Below are 22356 nucleotides of genomic sequence, written 5' to 3'. Positions count from 1 at the left end.
ACAATTCACGTTCTTTGTGAGCAAAAAGTGCAGACTTCCGAGAAATTTCTCTCTTGCTGTAAAAGTGGAAATTCTCCAGTTTCAGGGAAGAGGTTATCTCCAGGCGCCATCTCCTAGGGAGAGCAGTAAGTCAGTTGCAGGGAGGTGACATCCCCGGGCGCCAGCCCCAGGGGGAAGCCAACATTCCAAGGCAAAGGTAATAAAACTGTCCATTAGGCCCTGTTTGCTAGGAGTTTCCCCGAATACATTTATCTGTGTACAAAGAGTTAATGACTAACTTCTGCTTCTTGTAATCTGTTCATTCAAAGATGTAGTAAAAAACCTTATAAGCTGCCTGCTTGGGAAGCTCGGGGCTGATCTCCTCTAACCCTGCGTGGTAGAGACTCAGTCTTTGGCCGGCTATTAAAGGCTCATAATTAATCTCAATTGGCTCCATGGGTCTCAGAATCATTCGCACCACAACATTTGGAGGCCCCAGTGAGATCCTCCTCAGAGGGAGAAGGGAAGTTTTCCCGCACACCCAGGGCCGCAGTTGCTCCGGGCGGGGCAGGACCGCGTCCAGTGGGCGGCCGCTGAGAGACGTTCCTCAGTCCTGGATGTCGGGCGGCCCTAGATCGGAGAGACCGGTGGACAAATATTTCTGAAAATTGGACGCGAGCCTTCTGTTACAGTCTCACCGGTGAGTTAGTCTAAGAGTAATCTTAGACTTGTTTTTGTCTGTGGGCTCTGAGAACTAGTGGAAGGCTGGACGCGGCACAACTTCCCTAGTATGGTCAGGTCTGAGACGTCAGACCCTGACCCAGTACCTGTTTCAGTTTCGGTTTCTGATACGCTAGCGTTTTTGTGTTGCCTGTAGTCTGTTTTGTCTGTCTGTATTGTGTACGTTAGTCCGGACCGGTCGAATGTACTGTTACCCTCCTATTGCCTTGGTCCTCCGTCAAGTTTGATTGTCTGATTGCTCTGGTCTCTGAATATCTCTTGTGATTTTTCTGATTTTTAGTTTATTAACTCTTCTTTTTACAGGATTTCTTGCTGCTACAGCACCGCCCGAGTGGCCACCCAGTCACCGAGCGGACCTTGTCTAACATTCTCATCTTTCCCAGGACTTTTATTCTTATTCACATCCATCCCCACTGCCATGGGACAAGCTTCTTCTAAGCCCACTCCCTTGCAGTGTCTTGTGGACAATTTTAAGGATTTCAGGAGACAGGCCCGAAGTTATGGGTCGTCAGTCACTCCGTTCGATCTCCAGAGGCTTTGCCAGGTAGACTGGCCAGGCTTCGGAGTCAGATGGCCATCTGAGGGTTCCTTTGATTTGCAGACTGCCTTCAGAGTCAGGAGTGTTGTTTATAGGAATCCTGGTCACCCTGATCAGGCTCCATACGTAAATGTTTGGATAGATGTTGTGTCTGATGCTCCTAAGTATCTAAAAGATTGTCAGAATAAGTCAGACTCTCTGCCGGCGCCTGCGTCTCATACAGTTCTTCTGGCAGGGCCAAGGAGCACTCCAGCACCTCAGAAATCCCTTGAACCTGTTTTGCAGGACCCTCTGGAAGATCCGGAGATCCTCAATTCCCCTCCCTATTGTTCTCCTGGTAACCGCTGTAAGCCCCCTGTGTCTCGGGAGGCAGCCTCTCTTCGGAGCCCACCACACTCGGACGGGGGCTGTCTACTACCCTTCACAGGATCCGGACCCCATCCCCGATTCGTTGCAACCTGCAACTGTCCTGGTGCCTCTCCGACAGATAGCCACCTGGGGGAGACACCCAGACCTCTTTCATGGTGTATGTCCCCTTTTCAACTAGTGATCTGTATAATTGGAAGTTGCAAACTCTGTCCTTCTCAGAAAAACCCCAAGGCTTGACCTCCCTTTTAGAATCCATCTTCTTCACCCACCAACCCATGTGGGATAATTGCCAGCAGCTTTTACAGGTTTTGTTCACTACAGAGGAGAAGGAACGCATTCTAAGGGAAGCTGCAAGAGGGGTCTCGGACCCCACTGGGAAGCCCACCATTGACCCCGCACAGGTACAACTTGTATTTCCCAGCACCTGACCTGACTGGAATCCCAACACAGATCAAGGTAAGGAGGCTCTCCTGAGGTATCGCCAGTTGTTACTCCAAGGCCTCTGGGCAGCGCCTCGCTGACCAGTTAATTTATCCAAAGTAAGTGAGGTTATTCAGACTAAAGATGAGTCGCCTGCAGCATTCTTAGAGAGGTTACTAGAATCTTATAGACTGTATACTCCCATTGAACCGGAGGACCCAAATAATCGGCAAGCCATTAATCTAGACTTAGTCAATCAGCCCCAGATATCAGAAAGAAATTACAGAAACTAGAAGGATTTGAAGGAGAGAACTTATCTAAGCTTCTTGAGATTGCCCAGAAGGTGTTCAGCAACAGGGATGAAGTCCAGAAGGTTGTTTGTTGGACAGGATAAGTCACGGGTCCTGACCGGGAGCAGGGCCGAAGGCCAAGCAGACGCCCCAAGGGAAAGGCAGACCGGGGTCAGAATAACTTAGAAAAGGACCAATGTGCATACTGTAAGAAGAAAGGACATTAGAAGAACATATGCCCTGAAAAGGGCCAGGGCCCGGGGGAAAAGGCCCCACTCATTATGTTAGAGGATGCAGAATGAGGAGGTCAGGGCTCCTACATTATGAGCCCCCGGGAGCCCAGGATAACATCGCAAGTTGGGGGCCAACCTGTAAACTTTTTAGTGGACACAGGGGCTACGTACTCAGTTTTGCAGAATACAAAAGGCTCCCTACCGACCTAGGAAAAGGGACCATCACTCATTCGTTCCTGGTTATGCCTGAATGCCCGTACCCCTTGCTGGAGAGAGACTTACTACAAAAATTACGGGCCACCATCTCTTTTAAGGAAGGACACACTGAACTAACTCTGGGGGCCACTCCATCTGCAATAATGCTCACTTGCCCCCCTCTCTGAAGAATACCTTTTATTAGAGGAGCCTGTTTTCGATCCTTCCCCTAATGCATCACTGTTAAAAGAACTGCAGTGCAAGATCCCTCCGGTGTGGGCTGAGACTAACCCACCCGGATTAGCAGCCCATCAGCCTCCTATTGTGCTAAATCCGGTATCGCAGTGCATATTTGGAGGCTTCTAAAAGAAGGGATCTTAGTCCCCTGTCATTCGCCTTGGAATACCCCACTGCTTCCAGTTCAGAAACCAGGTACTCAAGACTACAGGCCAGTACAGGACCTCAGAGAAGTAAATAAGCGGGTTGAAACTATACATCCCATCGTTCCCAACCCATACACCCTCCTCAGCCAACTGCCGCCTAGCCACCAGGTGTACACTGTCCTTGATTCAAAGGACGCTTTCTTCACTCTCTCCCTAGCAAAGGTGAGTCAACCACTATTTGCATTTGAAGGGGAAGACCCTGATAAACTGTATTCGGGACAATTGACTTGGACTAGACTGCCGCAGGGATTTAAGAACTCACCCACATTGTTTGACGAGGCCCTGAGCCGGGACCTCATTAACTTTCCTCAGAGACATCCAGAGACTGTTTTTTTACAATATGTAGATGATTTACTCTTAGCCACTACAACAGATGTAAAATGTAAGCGGGCCACTGAAGATTTATTACAAGAATTAGAGGCTAAGGGATACCGGGTGTCCGCTAAGAAAGCTCAACTCTGCACTTCCCAGGCAGCGTATTTAGGATATAAGCTGCAAGGAGGCCACCGAACTCTGTCATCAAGCAGAATTGAGGCTGTTTTAAAATTACCCCAACCCACCACCAAGCGGCAGGTCCGAGAGTTTCTTGGGGCCGTAGGCTACTGCAGGCTCTGGACCCCAGGGTTTGCAGAGTTAGCCAAGCCCCTGTATGCCAGCACTGGGGGAAAGTCTGAGGACTTGCACTGGGGGAAAAAAGAAAAAGAGTCCTTTGAGGCCCTAAAAACAGCCTTGACCACAGCCCCTGCTTTGGCTCTGCCTACGTTAGACAAGCCGTTCCAACTCTTTGTGACTGAAACTAGAGGCATAGCAAAGGGGGTCCTCGCCCAGACTTTAGGACCATGGAAGAGACCTGTCACATACCTCTCCAAAAGACTGGACTGTGTTGCAGCCAGGTGGCCTAATTGCTTGTGGGCCATTGCGGCCATGGCCATCCTCACCAAAGAAGCCCTGAAGTTGACTTTAGGACAGACTATCTAGATTATAGCCTCCCATGCGGTGGAAACCATGCTCCGCAGCCCCCCGATCGTTGGATTTCAAATGCAAGGATCACTCAATACCAGGTTCTTCTCCTTAACCCCCCACAAGTACAATTCTTGAAAACTTCTGTTCTTAACCTAGCCATCCTTTTGCCTGATGATGACCCTCAGCAGCCATTACATGATTGTCTTGAGCTTTTGGATAACATCGCCTGCCTCAGGCCAGACCTGATTGACTGTCCCGTGGCCACAGCCGGATGCCACACTGTACACCGATGGAAGCAGCTTCATTGCAGAAGGAGTCAGGTATGCTAGGGCGGCAGTAGCTGCCGGAGGGACTGTCATCTGAGCTCAGGCCCTGAGCCACGGAACATCAGCCCAGCGAGCTGAACTCATCGCTGTGACCCAAACACTCCGATGGGGTAAGGAGAAGACAGTTTAACATCCATACAGACAGCAGGTATGCCTTTGCTACTGCACATATTCGTGGGACACTCTATAAAGAAAGAGGATTACTCACCTCATGGGGGAAGGAAATCAGGAACAGAGAAGAGATCCTAGCTCTCCTGAAAGCCATCTGGCTGCCTAAGAAAGTGGCTATCATACACTGTCCAGGTCACCAGAGAGCTGAGTCTGAGGTAGCCCGGGGAAATGCCTTTGCGGACCGAATTGCAAAGGAAGCCGCCCGAAAACCAGTGGGGCCCATTGACATTCTTCCAGTTCTGCCCCCCAGAACGCTTCTAGACTCACCCGTCTACACCCCGGGTGAACTTGAATTATGCAGTAAGCTAAAGGGGGTAAAAGGACTCACTGAGTGGATTCACCTCCCGGATGGACACACCCTAGTACCCAGTGCCTTAGGTCAGGAACTAATCTCACTCCTGCCACCAAGGAGGAACAAAGTTGATTGAACTTTTGAAAAGAGACTATTATATCCCAGGACTACACAAAATTGCCAAAGAGGTAACAACAAGATGTTATATTTGCGCCCAAGTTAACCCTGGGCCTCCTGTTGAAGTGCAAATTGGATCAAGACTCAGGGGCCAAGCCCCTGGGGAACATTGGGAATAGACTTTACAGAAGTAAACCCTGGAACTTTTGGATTTAAGGATCTACTCCTGTTCATCGACACCTACTCAGGATGGGCTGAAGCCTTCGCAACTAGGAGAGAAACTGCTCAGGTAGTAGCTAAGAAATTAGTATCAGAAATAGTACCCCGATTTGGCTTCCCATTAATATTGGGGTCCGACAATGGCCCGGCGTTCATTGCCAAAACAAGTCAAACCTTAGCCAGAATATTAGGCATTAATTGGAAACTATACTGTATATATAGACCTCAGAGTTCAGGCCAGGTAGAAAGAATGAACAGGACTTTAAAGGAAACTTTAACCAAATTTAAACTTGAAACTGGCGAGAATTGGGTGAACCTCCTCCCCTTTGCCCTTCTTAGGGTGAGATGTACCCCTAACCTCCAAGACCTCACCCCATATGAAATCATATTTGGGAGACCACCGCCTCTTCTGCCCAAGGTAGGGGTAGAAGAGGCGACTGAAATTCACAATTTCTCACTACTTAAGTCCTTACAGGCTCTACACTCAGCAAGGAAGGAGATTCAACACTTAATCTCCGCCACCCCGGAGAGCCCTGGACAGTCACTTAAACCTCATAGCCACTCCCCTGGTGACTGGATTTGGGTAAAGAAGACACAGCCAGCTGCCCTTGAGCCCCACTGGGACGGACCCTTTCCTGTCATCTTCACCACTCCCACCGCAGTCAAGGTTGCTGGGAGACGTCATTAGATTCATCACACCTGCATCAAGGCTGCTCAACCACCACCAGAGACTGAGAAATGGTGTGTCCGCCCAACAGGAGACCCTCTCAAGATAAGACTCTCATGGGTTTAATGATAGTAGGATTGATTGCTATCAATAGTGTAAGAGGGAATCCTCATCAACCTTTGCAGGCCAGATGGGAGCTAATTAGATCAGAAACAAGGGCTTCTATATCAATTAATCAGACTATGCATCAACCTACATTCAATGTAGATAACTACTAGGGAGAAAATGCTGGATTTTGCGTCCTAGTTCATGTCATTCCTCAGGTCTACTTTTACTCTGCTGGGGCGGGGGGAGGGGGGCGAGAGCACTTCCAATATCTAGAGGCCAGAGTGAAAAGGGTTCCTATTTTAGTTCCCCTTTTAGTAGGAATAGAGGTAGCAGGATCTGCTGCAGTAGGAACAGCAGCCCTTGTTACTGGAAGTTCCAACTATAAGGCCTTAAGCCAACAAATAAATGAAGGCCTCTCAACTCTTAAATTCCATCAATCACCTTGAGACCTCTCTCAACTCCTTAGCTGAAGTAGTCCTGCGGAACAGAAGAGGACTAGACTTTCTGTTTCTAAAACAAGGTGGTCTCTGCATAGCACTAGGTGAAACTTGCTGTTTTTATGCCAACCATTCTGGAATTATACGAGACAGCCTAGTGCTAATAAGACAGAGGGTTAAAGACAGAGAAGAACAACTTAGGTGCGGAGAATCATAGTATGAAGGACTTTTTAATAACGCCCCTTGGTTAATAACTCTCCTAACGGCCATTACAGGCCCCCTTATTCTAGTCTTCCTGGGCCTTTTGTTCGGGCCCTGGGTAATAAATTAGATAACTGCTAATGTTAAGAAGTGGGTACAGGCAATAAAACTCTTGGTTCTCAGAACTCATTACCAGCCACTCCAGGTTGAAAATTCAATGGTTTGAATTCCTACGAAACCTAGTGGGGAATGTAAAAGTGGAAATTCTTCAGTTTCAGGGAAGAGGTTATCTCCAGGCGCCATCTCCTAGGGAGAGCAGTAACTCAATTGCAGGGAGGTGATATCCCCAGGCGCCAGGCCCAGGGGGAAGCGCAACATTCCAAGACAAAGGTAATAAAATTGTTCATTTTAGGCCCTGTTTGCTAGGAGTTCCACTGAATACATTTATCTGTGTACAAAGAGTTAACGACTAAATTCTGCTTCCTGTAATCTGTTCATTCAAAGATGTAGTAAAAAAAACTTATAAGCAGCCTGCTCAGGAAGCTCGGGGCTGATCTCCTCTAGCACTGCATGGTAGAGACTCAGTCGCCACCCAGCTAATAAAGGCTCGTGATTAATCTCAATTGGCTCCTTGGGTCTCAGAATCATTCACGCCACAATCTTGAGGCAAATGAACAGGCATCCCAGGCCCTGGGGCTTTGTACGGAATGTTCAATCTTCTCCCAGTAGTTGGAAACAGAGGTTTGAGAGCACTCAGGGTCCCACTGAATTCCTTGCAGCAGAAAATATGTCTAATTCCTCTCTGTATCCTCATGCAGACTTCAGGGCCACCCACAGACAGTGTGCCTAGGGATGCTCTGACCCGCCCTTCCATCGTCCCATCTGCCCCTCCATCCTTGTCGAAGAAGAAGTCAAAATGGCATCCCTCACCTGGTAAAAAGAGGTAAGTTTGGGGAGACTTCAGACAGCTCTGGGTCTGTATTTGACACCGTCGCTTATTAGCTTTGTGATCACCTCTTGAGACTTGGTTTTCTTAATTTTGAATGAGTATACAGGAACCATCACGACCAGCCCAGGCAGAAAGCTGAAGGAGAGGGAGGTGTCTGCTCCAGTCTAGAAGTCTAATATCAATTTGAAAAGCAGGAAGGCTATATAGAGTCCTTAGGAAGGAGCCCCTGGGCCTCTTGGATGAGAAGGGACCAGGTTGAATTGTGGCTCTGGAAGACCCTGTGTCCACACTCTGATTCTGTCACTTATTAGCCGAGTGATCACCTCTCTGAGACTTAGTTATCTTAATTTCGAAAGAGTATGCACGGACCACCACGACCATCCCAGGCAGAAAAGTGAAGTTGAGGAAGTGTCTCCTCTAGTTCAGAAGTTTCATTTCAAATTGAGAAAGCAGGAAGGAGCGGAGGCCTCAGGATGGAGCCCTGGGGCTTCTGGGATGAGCTGGGACTCTGTTGAATTGTAGCTCTGGGACCCACTGTGTCCAGACTCCGGGACGGCGGGTGTGCTTAGAACGGCCTGCCCTCTCTAAAGACCTAGGGGAAACACAGCCTTTTCTTATAAAAAACTTTCTCTCTCTCTCTCTCTCTCTCTCTCTCTCTCTCTCTCTCTATATATATATATATATATATATATATATATATATATATATGTTCACTCTTCCGCGGGTAGTTGGGAACAGACGTTTGAGAGCACTCAGGGTCCAATTGAACTCCTTGGGGCAGAAAATATGTACATTTCCTCGCTCTATCCTCACGCAGACAAGGGCGTCCACAGACAGTAAGCCCAGGCATGTTTGTCCCACCCTTCCATTGTCCCATTTGCCACTTCATCTTTGTCAAGTAAGTAGCCAAAATGGCATCCTTCACCTGGTAAAAAGAGGTCAGTTTGGGGAGACTTAAGACAGCGGTGGGTCTATATCTGACTCTGTCACTTATTAGCTGTGTGATCACCTGTGTAAGATTTAGTTTTCTTAATTTTGAAATACAAGACCCCTCCGGACCATCCCAGGCAGAAAAGTAAAGGAGAGGGAGGTGTCTGCTCCAGTCCAGAAGTCTTATATCAAATCGAAAAAGCAGGAAGGCAACAGAGTCCTTAGGACGGAGCCCCTGGGACTCTTGGATGGGAACGGACCAGGTTGAATTGTGGCTCTGGAATCCCCAGTGTACACACTCTGATTCTGTCACTTATTAGCCATGTTATCTCCTCTCTGAGACTTAGTTTTCTTAATTTTGAATGAGTATTCAAGGACCCCCACGACCATCCAGGCAGAAAAGTGATGTGGAGGAAGTGTCTGCTCTAGTCCGGAAGTATCGATTCAAATTGAGAAAGCAGGAAGGAGCAAAGTTCTCAAGAAAGAACCCTGTGGCCTCTTGGATGAACTGGGACAATGTAGAATTGTGGCTCTGGAACCCACTGTGTCCACACTCCGGGAAGGCAGATGTGCTTGGAACGGCCTGCCTTCCCTAAAGACCTGAGGTCAACACAGCCTTTTGTTCTTAAAACCACCATATATATATGTGCATATATTTTCACATATATATGCACATATATGTATGGGGAGCTCTGGTATTACACACTCACTTCACGCCCGTTGTGAGCCAAAAGTGCAGACTAACGGGAAATTTCTCACTTGCGGCAAAGGCACAGGCTTCCCAGCCTCTTGGGCTTTGTAGGGACTGTTCAGTCTTCTGCGGGTAGTTGGGTACATGTGTTTGACAAGCACTCAGGGTCCCATTGAGCTCCTTGGGGTGGCTCCAAGACCGTGAGTGTCTTTCCTCAGCCCTGGAGGAGGACGGGGCAGCGTGAAGCATCAGAAGCCGCTGTCCTCACCATCCTGTTTTCTGGGGGTCAGGGTGCAGAGTATTTCAGACCATTGGATGGGAAGGGAGCAGGGGTGTGGGGCGAGGGCAGAGGATGCTGGTTAAGAGCACCTGCTTGGGTCATAAATTGCCCCATGTTCAAACCCGGCTTCTCCCCCCACCACGTGTGCCAAATTACCTCGTTCTCTCAGGCGGTGGGAGGAGGAGCCGGGTTTGAACACGCAGCAGTATTTCGGTCTAGATACAAAGTCATTTCATGTAAGTGTCAGCCCTTATTTTTTCCAAGGTCCTTAGGTTCAGAAGTTGCAGTGGGATTTAGGGGGCAGGGACAGAGGGAGGGGGCCTGACCCCTTTCATGCCTCCCCCAGCCACAGCAGTTCACCCCCGTGGAACTCGACGGCCCTCAGAGATGCCTGGCCAATGCTGGGGGCTGGGGACCGGTCAAAGGTGAGCCCGGGACCGCACATCTCTCCCTCGCCTGCCCCGTAGTCCGCCGGGGTGGTCCGAGGGCAGTAAATAGGCCCTGGAGCTGCGCGCAGCTTCAGGCCCCTCACGGCCCTCCACGCCCATGCCCGCTGTCACAGAATACAGCGCTGGCCATCAGGTGCCGACGTGGCCGAAACAGACACACCTGTCTGCAGGCTTTTGCAGGAATACATGAGCCGACTGGACATGCGGTCGTGACCTAGGAGAGGGAGCATTCTCCCTCTGTGCCCTCCCCGCATTCAGATGTGGCTGGGGGCGAGGGTGGTGCTCCTGGGGTCTCAGGCCTGTGAGGCCCCGGCCCCACCTGCTCCCTCAGGCATCGCATGCTGGGAGGGGCTATGTGTTTTGTAAGTAAACATATTTGCCCTTGGGGTCCCTCAGCTTCTGACTGCAGAGCAGGGGCGGAGCGGGAGATGTGAGAACTGGAAGGAGGGGCTGGCGTTGGCACCCGTGTGCATTTCTGGGCATGTCTGTGATTGGGGGACAGGTTGGGGTTCAGGCTTAAGGAAAACTCCCATACTCTAAAGCAGCATCAGAGGGGAACTGTGGGGTGGTAGTGAGCAGCCTGTGGGGTCGGCGTAGAGATTCTGCACAGGAAGTCTCTGGCTGTATGGTGGAGAGGGGTTTCTCACAGCATGGTCCGCTGCCTGGGGGACCCTGAAGCTGCTATCAGTGACATCTGGGCTGGCCGGGTACCAACTATTGCATTCCGACCTGAGATCTCTGGGTTCTGAGATGGGACGTGGCTTCTGAGCTGGGATGTCTGGGGTCTTGGTTCACGGTCGGGGCCTCTGAGTACTGAGCAGCAGCAGGAACAGAGCACGGGGAGGCGGGGGCACAGCCGGGGACTCAGGCCTCTTTGATGAGAAGGGACCAGGTTGAATTGTGGTTCTGGTAGCCCCTGTGTCCACACTGTGATTCTGTCACATCTTAGCCGTGTGATCACCTCTCTGAGACTTAGGTTACTTAATTTTGAATGAGTATCCACGGACCCCCGCGACCATCCCAGGCAGAAAAGTGACGGGGAGAGGTGTCTGCTCTAGTCCAGAAGTTTCATTTCAAATTGAGAAAGCAGGAAGGAGCAGAGGCCTCAGGAAGGAGCCCGGAGCCTCTTGGATGAGCTGATACTATGTCTAATTGTGGCTCTGTTGTGGCACGAATGATTCTGAGACCCACGGAGCCAATTGAGATTAATTATGAGCCTTTATTAGCCGGCCGGCGACTGACTCTCTACTATATATATGCACATATATATATGGGAGCTCTGGCATTACACAGAAGTTTCATTTCAAATTGAGAAAGCAGGAAGGAGCAGAGGCTCAGGAAGGAGCCCCGGAGCCTCTTAGATGAGCTGGGACTAGGTCGAATTGTGGCTCTGGGACCCCGTGTGTCCACACTCCGGGAAAGCAGATGTGCTTGGAACGGCCTGCCTTCCCTAAAGACCTGGGTGTAACAAAGCCTTTTATTCTAAAAAACCATGATATATATCTATGCATAGATATTAATATATATATATACATACACATATATATATACATACATATATATGCATGTATATATATATGTGTATGTATATATATATATATATATATATATATGTACATATATATATATATATATATATATATATATGGGAGCTCTGGCATTACACATTCAGTTCATATCCACTGTGAGCCAAAAGTGCAGACTTCCAAGAAATTTCTCATTTGCGGCAGTGCACAGGCTTCCCATACCCTGGGGCTTTGTAGGGACTGTTCAGTCTTCTGCGGGTAGCTGGGTACATATGTTTGACTAGCACTCACAGTCCTATTGAGCTCCTTGTGGTAAAAAATATGTCTAATTCCTCTCTGTATACTCATGCAGACTTCAGGACCACCCACAGACAGTGTACCCAAGTAAGCTTCTGCCCGTACTTCCATCGTCCCATGTGCCCCTCCATCCTTGTCGAGGAAGAAGCCAAAATGGCATCCTTCAACTGGTAGAAAGAGGTCAGTTTTGGAAACTTCAGACAGCTGTTGGTCTGTATCTGACTCTGTCACTTATTAGCTGTGTGATCACCTGTATGAGACTCAGTTTTCTAAATTTTGAATGAGTATACAGGAACCATCACGACCAGCCCAGGCAGAAAGGTGAAGGAGAAGGAGCTGTCTGCTCTAGTCCAGAAGTTTTATTTCACACTGAGAAAGCAGGATGGAGCACAGGCCTCCGGAAGGAGCTCAGGGCCTCTTGGATGAGCTGGGACTATGTCGAATTGTGGCTCTGGGACATCCTGTGTCCACACTCCAGGGAGGTGGATGTGCTGGGAACGGCCTGCCTTCCCTAAAGACCTGGGGGTAACACAGCCTTTTGTTCTAAAAAACTACCATATATATATGGGCTTTATATATGCATATATAATGCCTATATATATATCTATATCTATATATATCTATATCTATATATCTATATATATAGTGAGCTCCGCCATTACACATTCAGTTCACGTCCATTGTGAGCCAAAAGTGCAGACTTCGGAGAAATTCTCACTTGTGGCAAACGCACAGCCTTCCCACCGCCTTGGGGCTTTATAGGCAATGTTCAGTCATCTGCAGGTACTTGCGTACAGAAGTTTGAGAAGCACTCACTGTTAGAATGAGCTTCTTGGGGTCCAAACTATGTCTCATTCGTCTCTGTGTGCTCATGCAGAGTTCAGGGCCACCCACAGACAGCATGCCCAGGGATGCCTAGGCCCACCATTCCATCGTCCCATTCGTCCCTCCATCTTTGTCGAGGAAGAAGCCAAAATGACAGCCGGGCATAAAGGCATAATTTTGGGGAGACTTCAGACCCCTGTGGGTCTGACTTGTGACTCTGTCACTTCTGAGGTGTGTGATCACCTCTCTGATCCTTTGTTTTCTTCATCTTGATGCGTATACAGGAACCCTTACGACCGGTCCTTGCAGAAAGTTGAGAAAGCAGGAGGTGTCTGCTCCAGTCCTAAATTCTGATTTCAAATTTAGAAAGCACGAAGGAGCAGAGGCCTCAGGAAGGAGCCCCTGAGTATCTTGGATGAAAAGGGATCATGTTGAATAGTGGCTCTGGACCCCCTGTGTCCACACTCCAGGGAGGCGGATGTGCTTGCAGCGGCCTGTCTTGTCACAAATGTCTGAGGAAAACAGACCTTTTGTTCTAAAAACCACCATATATATATAAATATATATATAGAAAGAGAGAGAAAGAGAGAGAGATAGATATAGATATATCTATAGATACAGACATAGATATAGATATAGATATAGATATATAGGAGCTTGGGCTTAAAACACTCTATTCATGTGCATTCTGAGCAAAAATTGCAGACTTCTGAGAAATTTCTCAATTGTGGCATTGCACAGCCTTCCCAGCGCCGTTGGGCTCTGTAGGCAATGTTCGATCATCTGCGGGTACTGGGGTACAGAAGTATGAGAAGCACTCAGGGACACTTTGAGCTCCTAGAGGTACAAACTCCGTCTCATTCCTCTCTGTATCCTCATGCAGAGTTCAGGGCCACCCACCGACAGCGTACCCAGGGATGCTTCGGCCCATCCTTCCATCGTCGAATCCGCCCCGCCATCCTTGTCGCAAAAGTAGCCATAATGGCAGCCTTCACCCAATGGAAAGAGGTCAGTTTGGGAAGACCGCAGACAGCTGTGGGTCTGAATTCTGACTCCGTCACTTATTAGCTTTGCGATCACCTCTTTGAGCCTTTGTTTTCTTCATTTTGAATGCGTATACAGGGACCATTACGACCATCCCAGGCAGGAAGGTGAGGGAGAGGGAGGTGTCTGCTTCAGTCCTGAAGTCTGATTTCAAATTGAGAATGCCGGAAGTAGCAGAGGTCGCAGGAAGGATCCCCTGGGCCTCTTGGATGAGAAGGGATCAGGTTGAATTGTGGCTCTGAAAGCCCCTGTGTCCACACATTGATTCTGTCACTTATTATCCGTGTGATCACCTGTCTGATTCTTAGTTTACTTAATTTTGAATGAGTATCCACGGACCCCACGACCATCCCAGGCAGAAAAGTGACCGGGGAGAGGTGTCTGCTCTAGTCCAGAAGTTTCATTTCAAATCGAGAAAGCAGGATGGAGCAGAGGCCTCAGGAATGTGCCCCTGGGCCTCTTGGATGAGCTGGGACTATGTCGAATTGTGGCTCTGGGACCTGCTGTGTCCAACTCCGGGAAGGCAGATTTGCTTGGAACGGCCTGCCTTTCCTGAAGACCTGGGGGCAACAGAGCCCTTTGTTCTAAAAAACCACCATATATATATGTGCATATGTATTCATATATATGCACATATATATATATGGGAGCTCTGGTATTACACACTCAGTTCACATCCATTGTGAGCCGCAAAGTGCAGACTTCTGAGAAATTTCTCACTTGGGGGAAATTCACAGGTATCCCAAGCCCTGGGGCTTTGTAGGAAATGTTCAGTCTTCTGCGGGTCTTGTTTCAAGTGGTTTCAATTCTTCTTAAAATTAGAAACAGTTGATATTTTGGGAATTTTAACACAATGAGTGGGCTGTACTGGAAGAGATCAGCTTTTTATTTTCCTAGTCATGATCCTGTGTTGACACAGCACTGCTAAGCCATAACTAAGTTAAAATGTAAGGGCGCTAAAGACTCAAAGTATTTTAAGCTAAATAATTATCACCTTCCTCACTTAGGCAAATTTAGATTAAAAAGAAGATAATTAATTCAAGATCTCACTAGACAGTTTATTTATTAGATGTAATGGAAATATAATTCTCATGGAGGGACAGAAGACCTTGAAAATCTCTGAATCTAGAAAATACGTTGGTTGTCTAATCATTATGATTTATAATTTTCCCCGGACTAAAGCAATCTATCGACAAACTGGAGGTGTGCAGCTATGTTAGAATGTACCAAAGTAGTAATATTTGTAATAGGTTGTTTTTATTAAAGAATAAGCATATCATAAGAAATGACACGAGAACTCATTACAGTAATGCTTTACAATATATTAAGTTATCACTGTTTGCAAAAACTAATTCTTTCTGGTCTTGGTATGTGAGTCTTCATCTAAGGACACATTTTTCTACCCTAGTCTATGAAGCTGAATGCCAGTCTTTTAGAAACTGTATATACATATACTTATGTAGAAATATATAAATAATTGGTAGAAATAAAACTCTTATTTATGTACTTACATGCTCATAAAACATCCAGCACTTATGGTTTACAATGACTAGAGATTAGTAGTTTTTAATACGATAATTCTATTCAATAGGTAAGACACAGATAGTTATTTTATAGTAAACAAGTCTCACACTAATAAAAAGCATTCTCTTGATATATTCCTGATTTATATAAAATACAATTCTATCACAGACTGTAATATAGATTTATATAGGATAATGATATTCTATACAAAACTAATATCTGAATTGTATTTTCCTTTATATATTATGATTTGGAAACACAGCTTGAAGTATTTTTTGTCTATTTCTACTTACATTTTGTCTATTTCTACTTACATTTTTAGATAGATATCCTTTAGCTGATAGGAAAATTGATGCCATGAATGAACTAAGAATATGACCTTAATCAAGAAGTTTTACCACATGGTTTTCTGGAGAAGCCTGGACACTGAGAGTTGACGCTCTCCCTGAGTTCAGCCTGTTCAGTATCTCAGAGGCATAGGAGTTGGCATTTAGCTGAATGTGGAGCAAGAATAGATAGACTGCTATGCTGCTCTTCTGTTCAACAGCCTCATCACAAAGGACAGGTTCAACTTGGGGCAGAGTTTTGTGTTGTCAAAATAGAAACCTACAAAAACATAGACAAATGTCATCATGAAAGCCAATATAGAACCTATAACCTTCATAGACAGGGCTTTGGATTTTAGAAGTCACAGGTTACTGCCTTTTGACATCTCCCAACAAATTGGCCACGAAAGCTGTTTCCATGGCGATTTTATATCAAGCCATGGCCTCTAATTCTTTTAGCTTTCCAGATTCACCTTCCTATTTAATATACCCTTCAAGATACATGTTATTATGCATAATGTGATATTTGGCTGACAGGGCTTTATTAAACACATTTGATTATCCAAGTTAAAGAAATGGGGGCTAGAAATAGCTTGGCTAATTTCAGAATTAAAAAAAAAAAAAAAGGAAAGAAATTGACCAATGTTTTCAGGCTTAGCTCATACAAAATGGCTGGGCAACCTTGAGAATGTTAAGTCACCTATCTGTAATAGGGTTCCTCTTCCATGTTTTATATGCCTGTAACGTATGTAACAAGTCTTCCAGACCAAAACTACAAAATGTTATAATTTTTTTTCAATAGTACTTTTTTTCAATAGTACTTATTAAATACATTTTTTCAATAGTACTTATTAAATACATTTGTTGACATAATTTCCTTGAATGACAACATGACAAAATATTTGATAAGTCATCAAATAGCCATTTTGTCACAAATTAGAACAAAGAAATAGGCCATAACACAGGATACGATGATTTAAACCCCATCATCATGCATGTCTGGAAAGTTAAAAGCTAATGAAATGCAATTTTAATATGAAAGAATGTGTCTGAGGCCAAAGCTAAAATAATAGAGAATAAAATCATCAAAATGGAAATAAAACAATTAGATAACTACAAAATAGCACAGTTTCTGACAATGTAGATGAGATGACTCAGTCTAATTGCTGTATTAAACCTAGCAAAATAGAGCTCAGACAGTCATTTTGTAGGGTTTTGGAGAGAAGAGGTTTGCATATTATATTTGAAATTGAAGCATAGAATTGAATTGTATGAGTTCATTTCCTTTCTGATAAAATGTTCCCTTACAAACCATTTCACACCATTAATTATACATGTGTTCTGCAGCGAATCTAAGATTATTGCTAAATTTTCACTAAAGTAAAATATTCCAGTGTAAGAATGTCTTGGATTTTGTTGGGTAAAGGGAGGACACTGGAATCTGAAAATGAAGAAGAGTGATAGTCTTTTTCTTTGCATTAGAAGTTGTTTTAAAACATGTCTATGAGCTTTGTTTTACCCATGATTTTAATACTAGAGCACCCTACTATTGTCCTCTAAACCAGGGAATATTGTAATGCCAGAGTGGGTTTCATTATTCACATGCATTTATTAAATTATTGCAGAGACTTTATTTCCCTAGGAAGAAGTCATTTTGAAAATGTGGCTGGTGTTACTCTAAAATGGAGTAATTACATACATAATACTTGGCGGAAGAGAAATTACTTTTCACTGTCTTTTCTTGAGCCTAACATTTAGTGGACTTCAGGAAATTCACCTGGGCTATGGTTTTATTTCTTCTTGTTTTTATTTTGTGGAGAGGTATAGAGTATGGTGCTATTTTAGCTTTAATGTACATCAGAGTCACCCATGGATCTAGCTGAAGTGCAGATAACTCAGTAGCTGTGAGGTGGGGGCCCAGGCTTCTACCTTTCTATCAGATTCCCTGGTGACAACAAAGGTGATCTGTGGACCACATTTTGGAGCAAGGACTTAAAAGCAGAAAACCAGTGGAAGCATTTCTGCTGCTCCATTACCATTCACCTGGGTAAAACAGAAAAACAGTGGTAGTTGCAGAAAGAGCAAATGAGCTAGGCAAAATTTATAACTTTTTCAGAACCTTAGTAAAAAAAAACAAACAAAAAAATTGTCAATGGAAAAGAGGGATATTAAATTTTATAGCTTTCAAAAAATGAATATGAATTTCACTTTCATGAAATTAAAAGCTAAGTATCAACAAAAAGGCAACAGCAATAACATGCATTGTGCGAATAGAGGGTAAAGCAAACCAGGATTGTTGAATTCTAAGCCCTTGTCTGCTGAGAGTGGATGTAGCCTTTCCCAGCTAGCAGTTTAAATTTCAGAAGAGTAGACATTATAAGCAAACAAATGAATAAGAAAGGTAATAAATAAAACCCAACGGTCTTGTAGAAACTCTCTGCTTTTCTCTCTACTAATAATTACCTCAGTTTGCAATACAAAGACAGGTTTTTCCTCAAACTTTGTGCAGAGTTAGCTCATCTGAGACACCACAGGAAAATCAGGGGAATGTTAAAAGTTTTCCCAGATCTAACTGAATGTGAAGTTTTCTAGGTGTAACAACCCTCTGGCTCTCTCTGTTGGAGATAAACTTAGGAGAATTTCCGAGTATGTTTTATAACTTCCTCTTTGGCCACAACCTTGACCCAGAATAATCACTGAGAAGAGCGTATTAGAGCACAGTACTGCTTGCTGTCTGCAGTAAATCAGTCAGGCTGTGCCCAAGTCCGCAGGCATCCAACTTTTTCAAACTTACTGCTTTCGGAAATGAAAAAATGCACGATAATGCTACTTTCTGTGTTCCATCAATGGTACCATGTTACCAAACTTATCTCTGAATAGTAATATAACTTATGAAAAGATTTTTTGAAAATTTGATTTTCAATAAAGTTTTTATATAGAGGCATTCAATCCTGGCACAGGTGACTTGCTACAGTTGGCAGAGATTACTTTTGTCATGTGGTAAGGGACATGCCATGTGATTTGCTGTAACATTATTAAGTAGTGTTGTATGACACAAACATCAAATAACACCTTCTCTCAAACCACCCCAGTGTGTACAGACTGTCAAGTTAATGGACAGTAGCAACATTCAAGTTTCATATAGACCTCTAAAATTTTGAACATTAAAATTATGTGTTCTTTTCAAATACATTGTTTTGTACACATTCTATATTAAATATGAAGGACTTAAGATGCTCCCTACAAATTAGTTCTTATAATGCATGCATTTTTTTTGAACATTTAGATTACAGTAAAACCTCACCATTTTTTTGTGGTAATTGTCAATGTGAGTGTTTCTGTGGTAGTGATTTTTAAAATACACACCAACAAATTATAAGAATAATAATAAACATGACTAAATTACATAGCTCTTAAGCTTATTCAACAAATAATTTTGATTATAGAAAAAATTACAAACTATTTCATGCATTTCATTTTATACAGAAACAGCAAATAAAAAAGGCATATAGATAAGTATTCAGGTTATAACAATCATGTTCCACTAAATTCAGATTATAGTACAAGCCTGCCATCTACTGACTACATAGGGACAGATGGTTCTTCAGTGACATGAATCACTCTGTAATCGCTATTTAAATTTTAAGTGGGATAAAGTAATATTCTATATTTTGACAGGTTTTTAGTTCATAATAAGGAAACCTTAGCTCAATACTCTAAGAAGGTAAATTGGTATCCTAGTAAAAGTTTATTTAAAGATTGTTTGAGTATCATGTCTAAATACTGTTGTAATCATTAGCACTGAACTAAATCATACCTGAAAAAATGTCCCTAATAAAAATAGAATTTAACTATATGATAACTACAATGAAAAAACTTGTAAGAGAGATTACAAAATTTTAAGTTTATATGAAGCTAAATCTTAAATTTATTTACCAATAAATTTCACCTTTAAAAAATTTATTTACCAGTAAATAAGTTTATATGAAGTTTATATGAAGCTAAATCTTAAATTTATTTACCAATAAATTTCACCTTTTTTAAAGGTGAAATAACCTTGGTAAATAACCTTGTGCATAATATGATTTTTATATAAAACTTTTTCAGTATTTTTAAAAAATTAAATTATATCTATAATAATATCCATCTTCCTATATATTTAAACATGCACAGAAAATTATATCATGAAAGATACACACCAAATTAGTAATGTTGGCAACCATTAGGATGTGAGAAAGAAAAGAACATTTTTATATTAAGGCAGTATTTAGGAATAAAAAAATATTCACAAGACAACCATGTTGCACCTTATTTCCCTTTGTGTTATGAAATTTAAAATATGCAGTAAATTAAAATTACTAAATATTTTTCTCATTGAGCATCTTAATTCTAAATGTATGAGACATAATTGTCTTTCAGAATTTTAGTTTTTGTCTTAGTTCCTTTATTAAATGACAATCTTTGAGATATCTCTTTAGAAATTTATATGAATGCTAAGAGCAAGGAGAACAGAACAAATCTTTCCTTAAAAGTGTAAGGCAAATTCTAAAAGAAAATCAACGAAATGTCAAACTCTAATAATTCCTTGGTCATCCTCTGTTGTTGTAATATTTCAAGATAGTCTTTGATATGCAAAATAGGTGAATGTTAAGAGTTTTCACTTTTATTGTCTTTTTTCTATTGAATATAAATAAGTGATGTGGGAATTGAGCCATGATTTAAAATGGAAAATTTTATGAATTAAAGGACTTATTAACTAGCTGCCAGGATCTGAGTTTTAAAATATAAAGTCTGTATGTTTAAAAAGACAATTTCATCTTATTCTATATATTATCACTTTGTGTACTCAGTTTTATGTAATAGGTAGATTTCATAATTAGCCTTGCAACTAAATAGTAAATTCAATAAGTATTTCAAAATTATCCATCTACTTTGTAAATTAAAAAAATACAATAACCAATATTCATACAGAAAAAATCAAGAATATGTTTTGTCCTTAATGATATTAAGTTTTGCCACATTGACTTTATACATAGAGAATATATTGCCATGAACACCATGGCTGCTCGTAGCTTGTGAAACTTCCGTAGTAAACTTAATACTAAAGAGAAATCCATCTGTATCTTGTGGAATTAATTAGCAATTGATTTAGACAGCAATAAATGCATACTTGCTATTATGATTCTGAAGAGTATTCTTTAGAGACTAAGAATGAAATATAAGTTAAAACATCTCACTGAAAATAGTTATCATTTTTTAGCTTCCAATTTGAAATTCTTAATGATAATATATTAACTTAAGAAAATACCTAAGTAAAATAGGACCTAATACTCTCTGAGTTCACTAAATGCCCTGTGACATGGATTTATAGTGCAATTTGTCATAAGATACAGATAAGGAGCAGCAGTGGGTAAACTGACAAGTTTAACTGATTACACAGAGTAAAAATACACGAAATATATTTGCTGCCGAAGCATGCAGGAGTTAAGAGGTATACATTCGTTTTACTTTAAATTAAATTACAATAAAAGGTGACAGTGAAGAAGGTACCATGCCATAGCAGTTGGATGAATTTAAATTTCATATCAAGTAAACTCAGGTCAGAGACGAGGAATGCTTTATCTTTGCAATCTATTTTTTCTATTACTTAGAAAATACACTCTTTTTAAAAGTCTCTTGAATTGAACAAAAATAGACATAATATATTCACATTTTTCAAAGTTACTTTGGAGAGTAGATGACTTGTTGGAGTAAGACAACTTCATAGATATTTTAAATATACGTTTTTTGCACATATAAGAAAGCATTTTGTGCAAGTTTGGTATGAATTAGAGCAAAAGTTAAAGTTGGCTGTGCCACAGTTCCTAGTATTTTATATAAGTTTCTCAAACCCTTTGTCTTTAGTTGGTCACAAAGGTTAATTCTCTAATGATGGTTATGTATGTAATATATGGAAGGCACATAGCATGATGCTCAATACATGTATTCACACTCAAACAGCTATTCCTTCAGCTTCTAGGTTTGCATTTCTAGCAGACTATTACATTTTTTCTTATTCAATATAAAAGTATGCAGTCAACTCAGGTATCTCAGAGGAAAATGGCTACACAAAACAACATAAAACACTATTATTAGTAGTCATATTAATATTATTTATAGATTTAAGGTAAAAGTAATGCATTTTAAACTGCAGGGCCCCTCACTGGAAGAAAATTGAATAATGTGTTCACAGGGGTCATCTATTTTTATAAAATGTGCATATAAAACTGTTTTTGGTTTAAAGTACATAAACAAAATTTATATATTTTATATATAATTGAATAAACTTTAAGCCTCATTAAAGTCCTTATTAAAATAGCTTTGCCTTTACTCCAAAGCAGTTCTAACTGTGCTTTTAATTAAAATTTAGACAAATCTTATTGAACTACTGTTTTTTCTTTCTTTTTCAGATAGTCAGATTCCTAGATGTCAAAGAAGTTAAAAGGATCATATATGTAAGCCCTACTTTATGATTAAATTTCATTAAAAACCTTTCAGTGAGTATAGTCACAATGTTCATGAACTTGTAGGCAGTCTTTATTCTTTTATAGCCAACTAGATAATCACTACCAGTTGATTACTGAATAATTAATAAAATTATATATAAAAAGCTTATTCTAGTTATTTCTGCCACCTTAATACCCAGATATGACAAGTACGGCGGTTGCATGTTTACAAGCAAATGTTGAAGAATGTCATAGGTTTTATTTGGTGGCTTAATATCCTGCTTAGGCAGTAAGAATGCAATGTAGATATTAATGGTTTAA

At 42.5% G+C, this 22356-nt stretch overlaps 1 protein-coding gene across 2 annotated transcripts; it reads left to right on the top strand.

Moving 5' to 3' along the window:
• The first annotated feature begins 947 nt into the window (after positions 1–947).
• LOC120621491 (uncharacterized) lies at positions 948–22091 on the top strand. Of its 2 annotated transcripts, XM_039886819.1 has the most exons (5): positions 948–2083; positions 5763–6037; positions 7528–7652; positions 13540–13664; positions 22000–22091. In XM_039886819.1, exons 2-5 carry the CDS (start codon positions 6035–6037, stop codon positions 22029–22031), a joined length of 285 nt encoding a protein of 94 aa, XP_039742753.1. In that variant the 5' UTR covers positions 948–2083; positions 5763–6034; the 3' UTR covers positions 22032–22091. The 2 variants fall into 2 exon arrangements, 1 of the variants encoding a protein (XP_039742753.1); XR_005658168.1 differs by lacking the exons at positions 7528–7652; positions 13540–13664; positions 22000–22091 and having other exon boundaries at positions 5763–6965.
• Positions 22092–22356: the final 265 nt, after the last annotated feature.

Source organism: Pteropus medius, unplaced genomic scaffold, assembly GCF_902729225.1.
Source record: "Pteropus medius unplaced genomic scaffold, Ma_sr-lr_union100, whole genome shotgun sequence".
Lineage (NCBI taxonomy): Eukaryota > Metazoa > Chordata > Mammalia > Chiroptera > Pteropodidae > Pteropus > Pteropus medius.
Note: the sequence above shows the minus strand (reverse complement) of the source record. Positions and strands in the feature narration are given on the sequence as shown.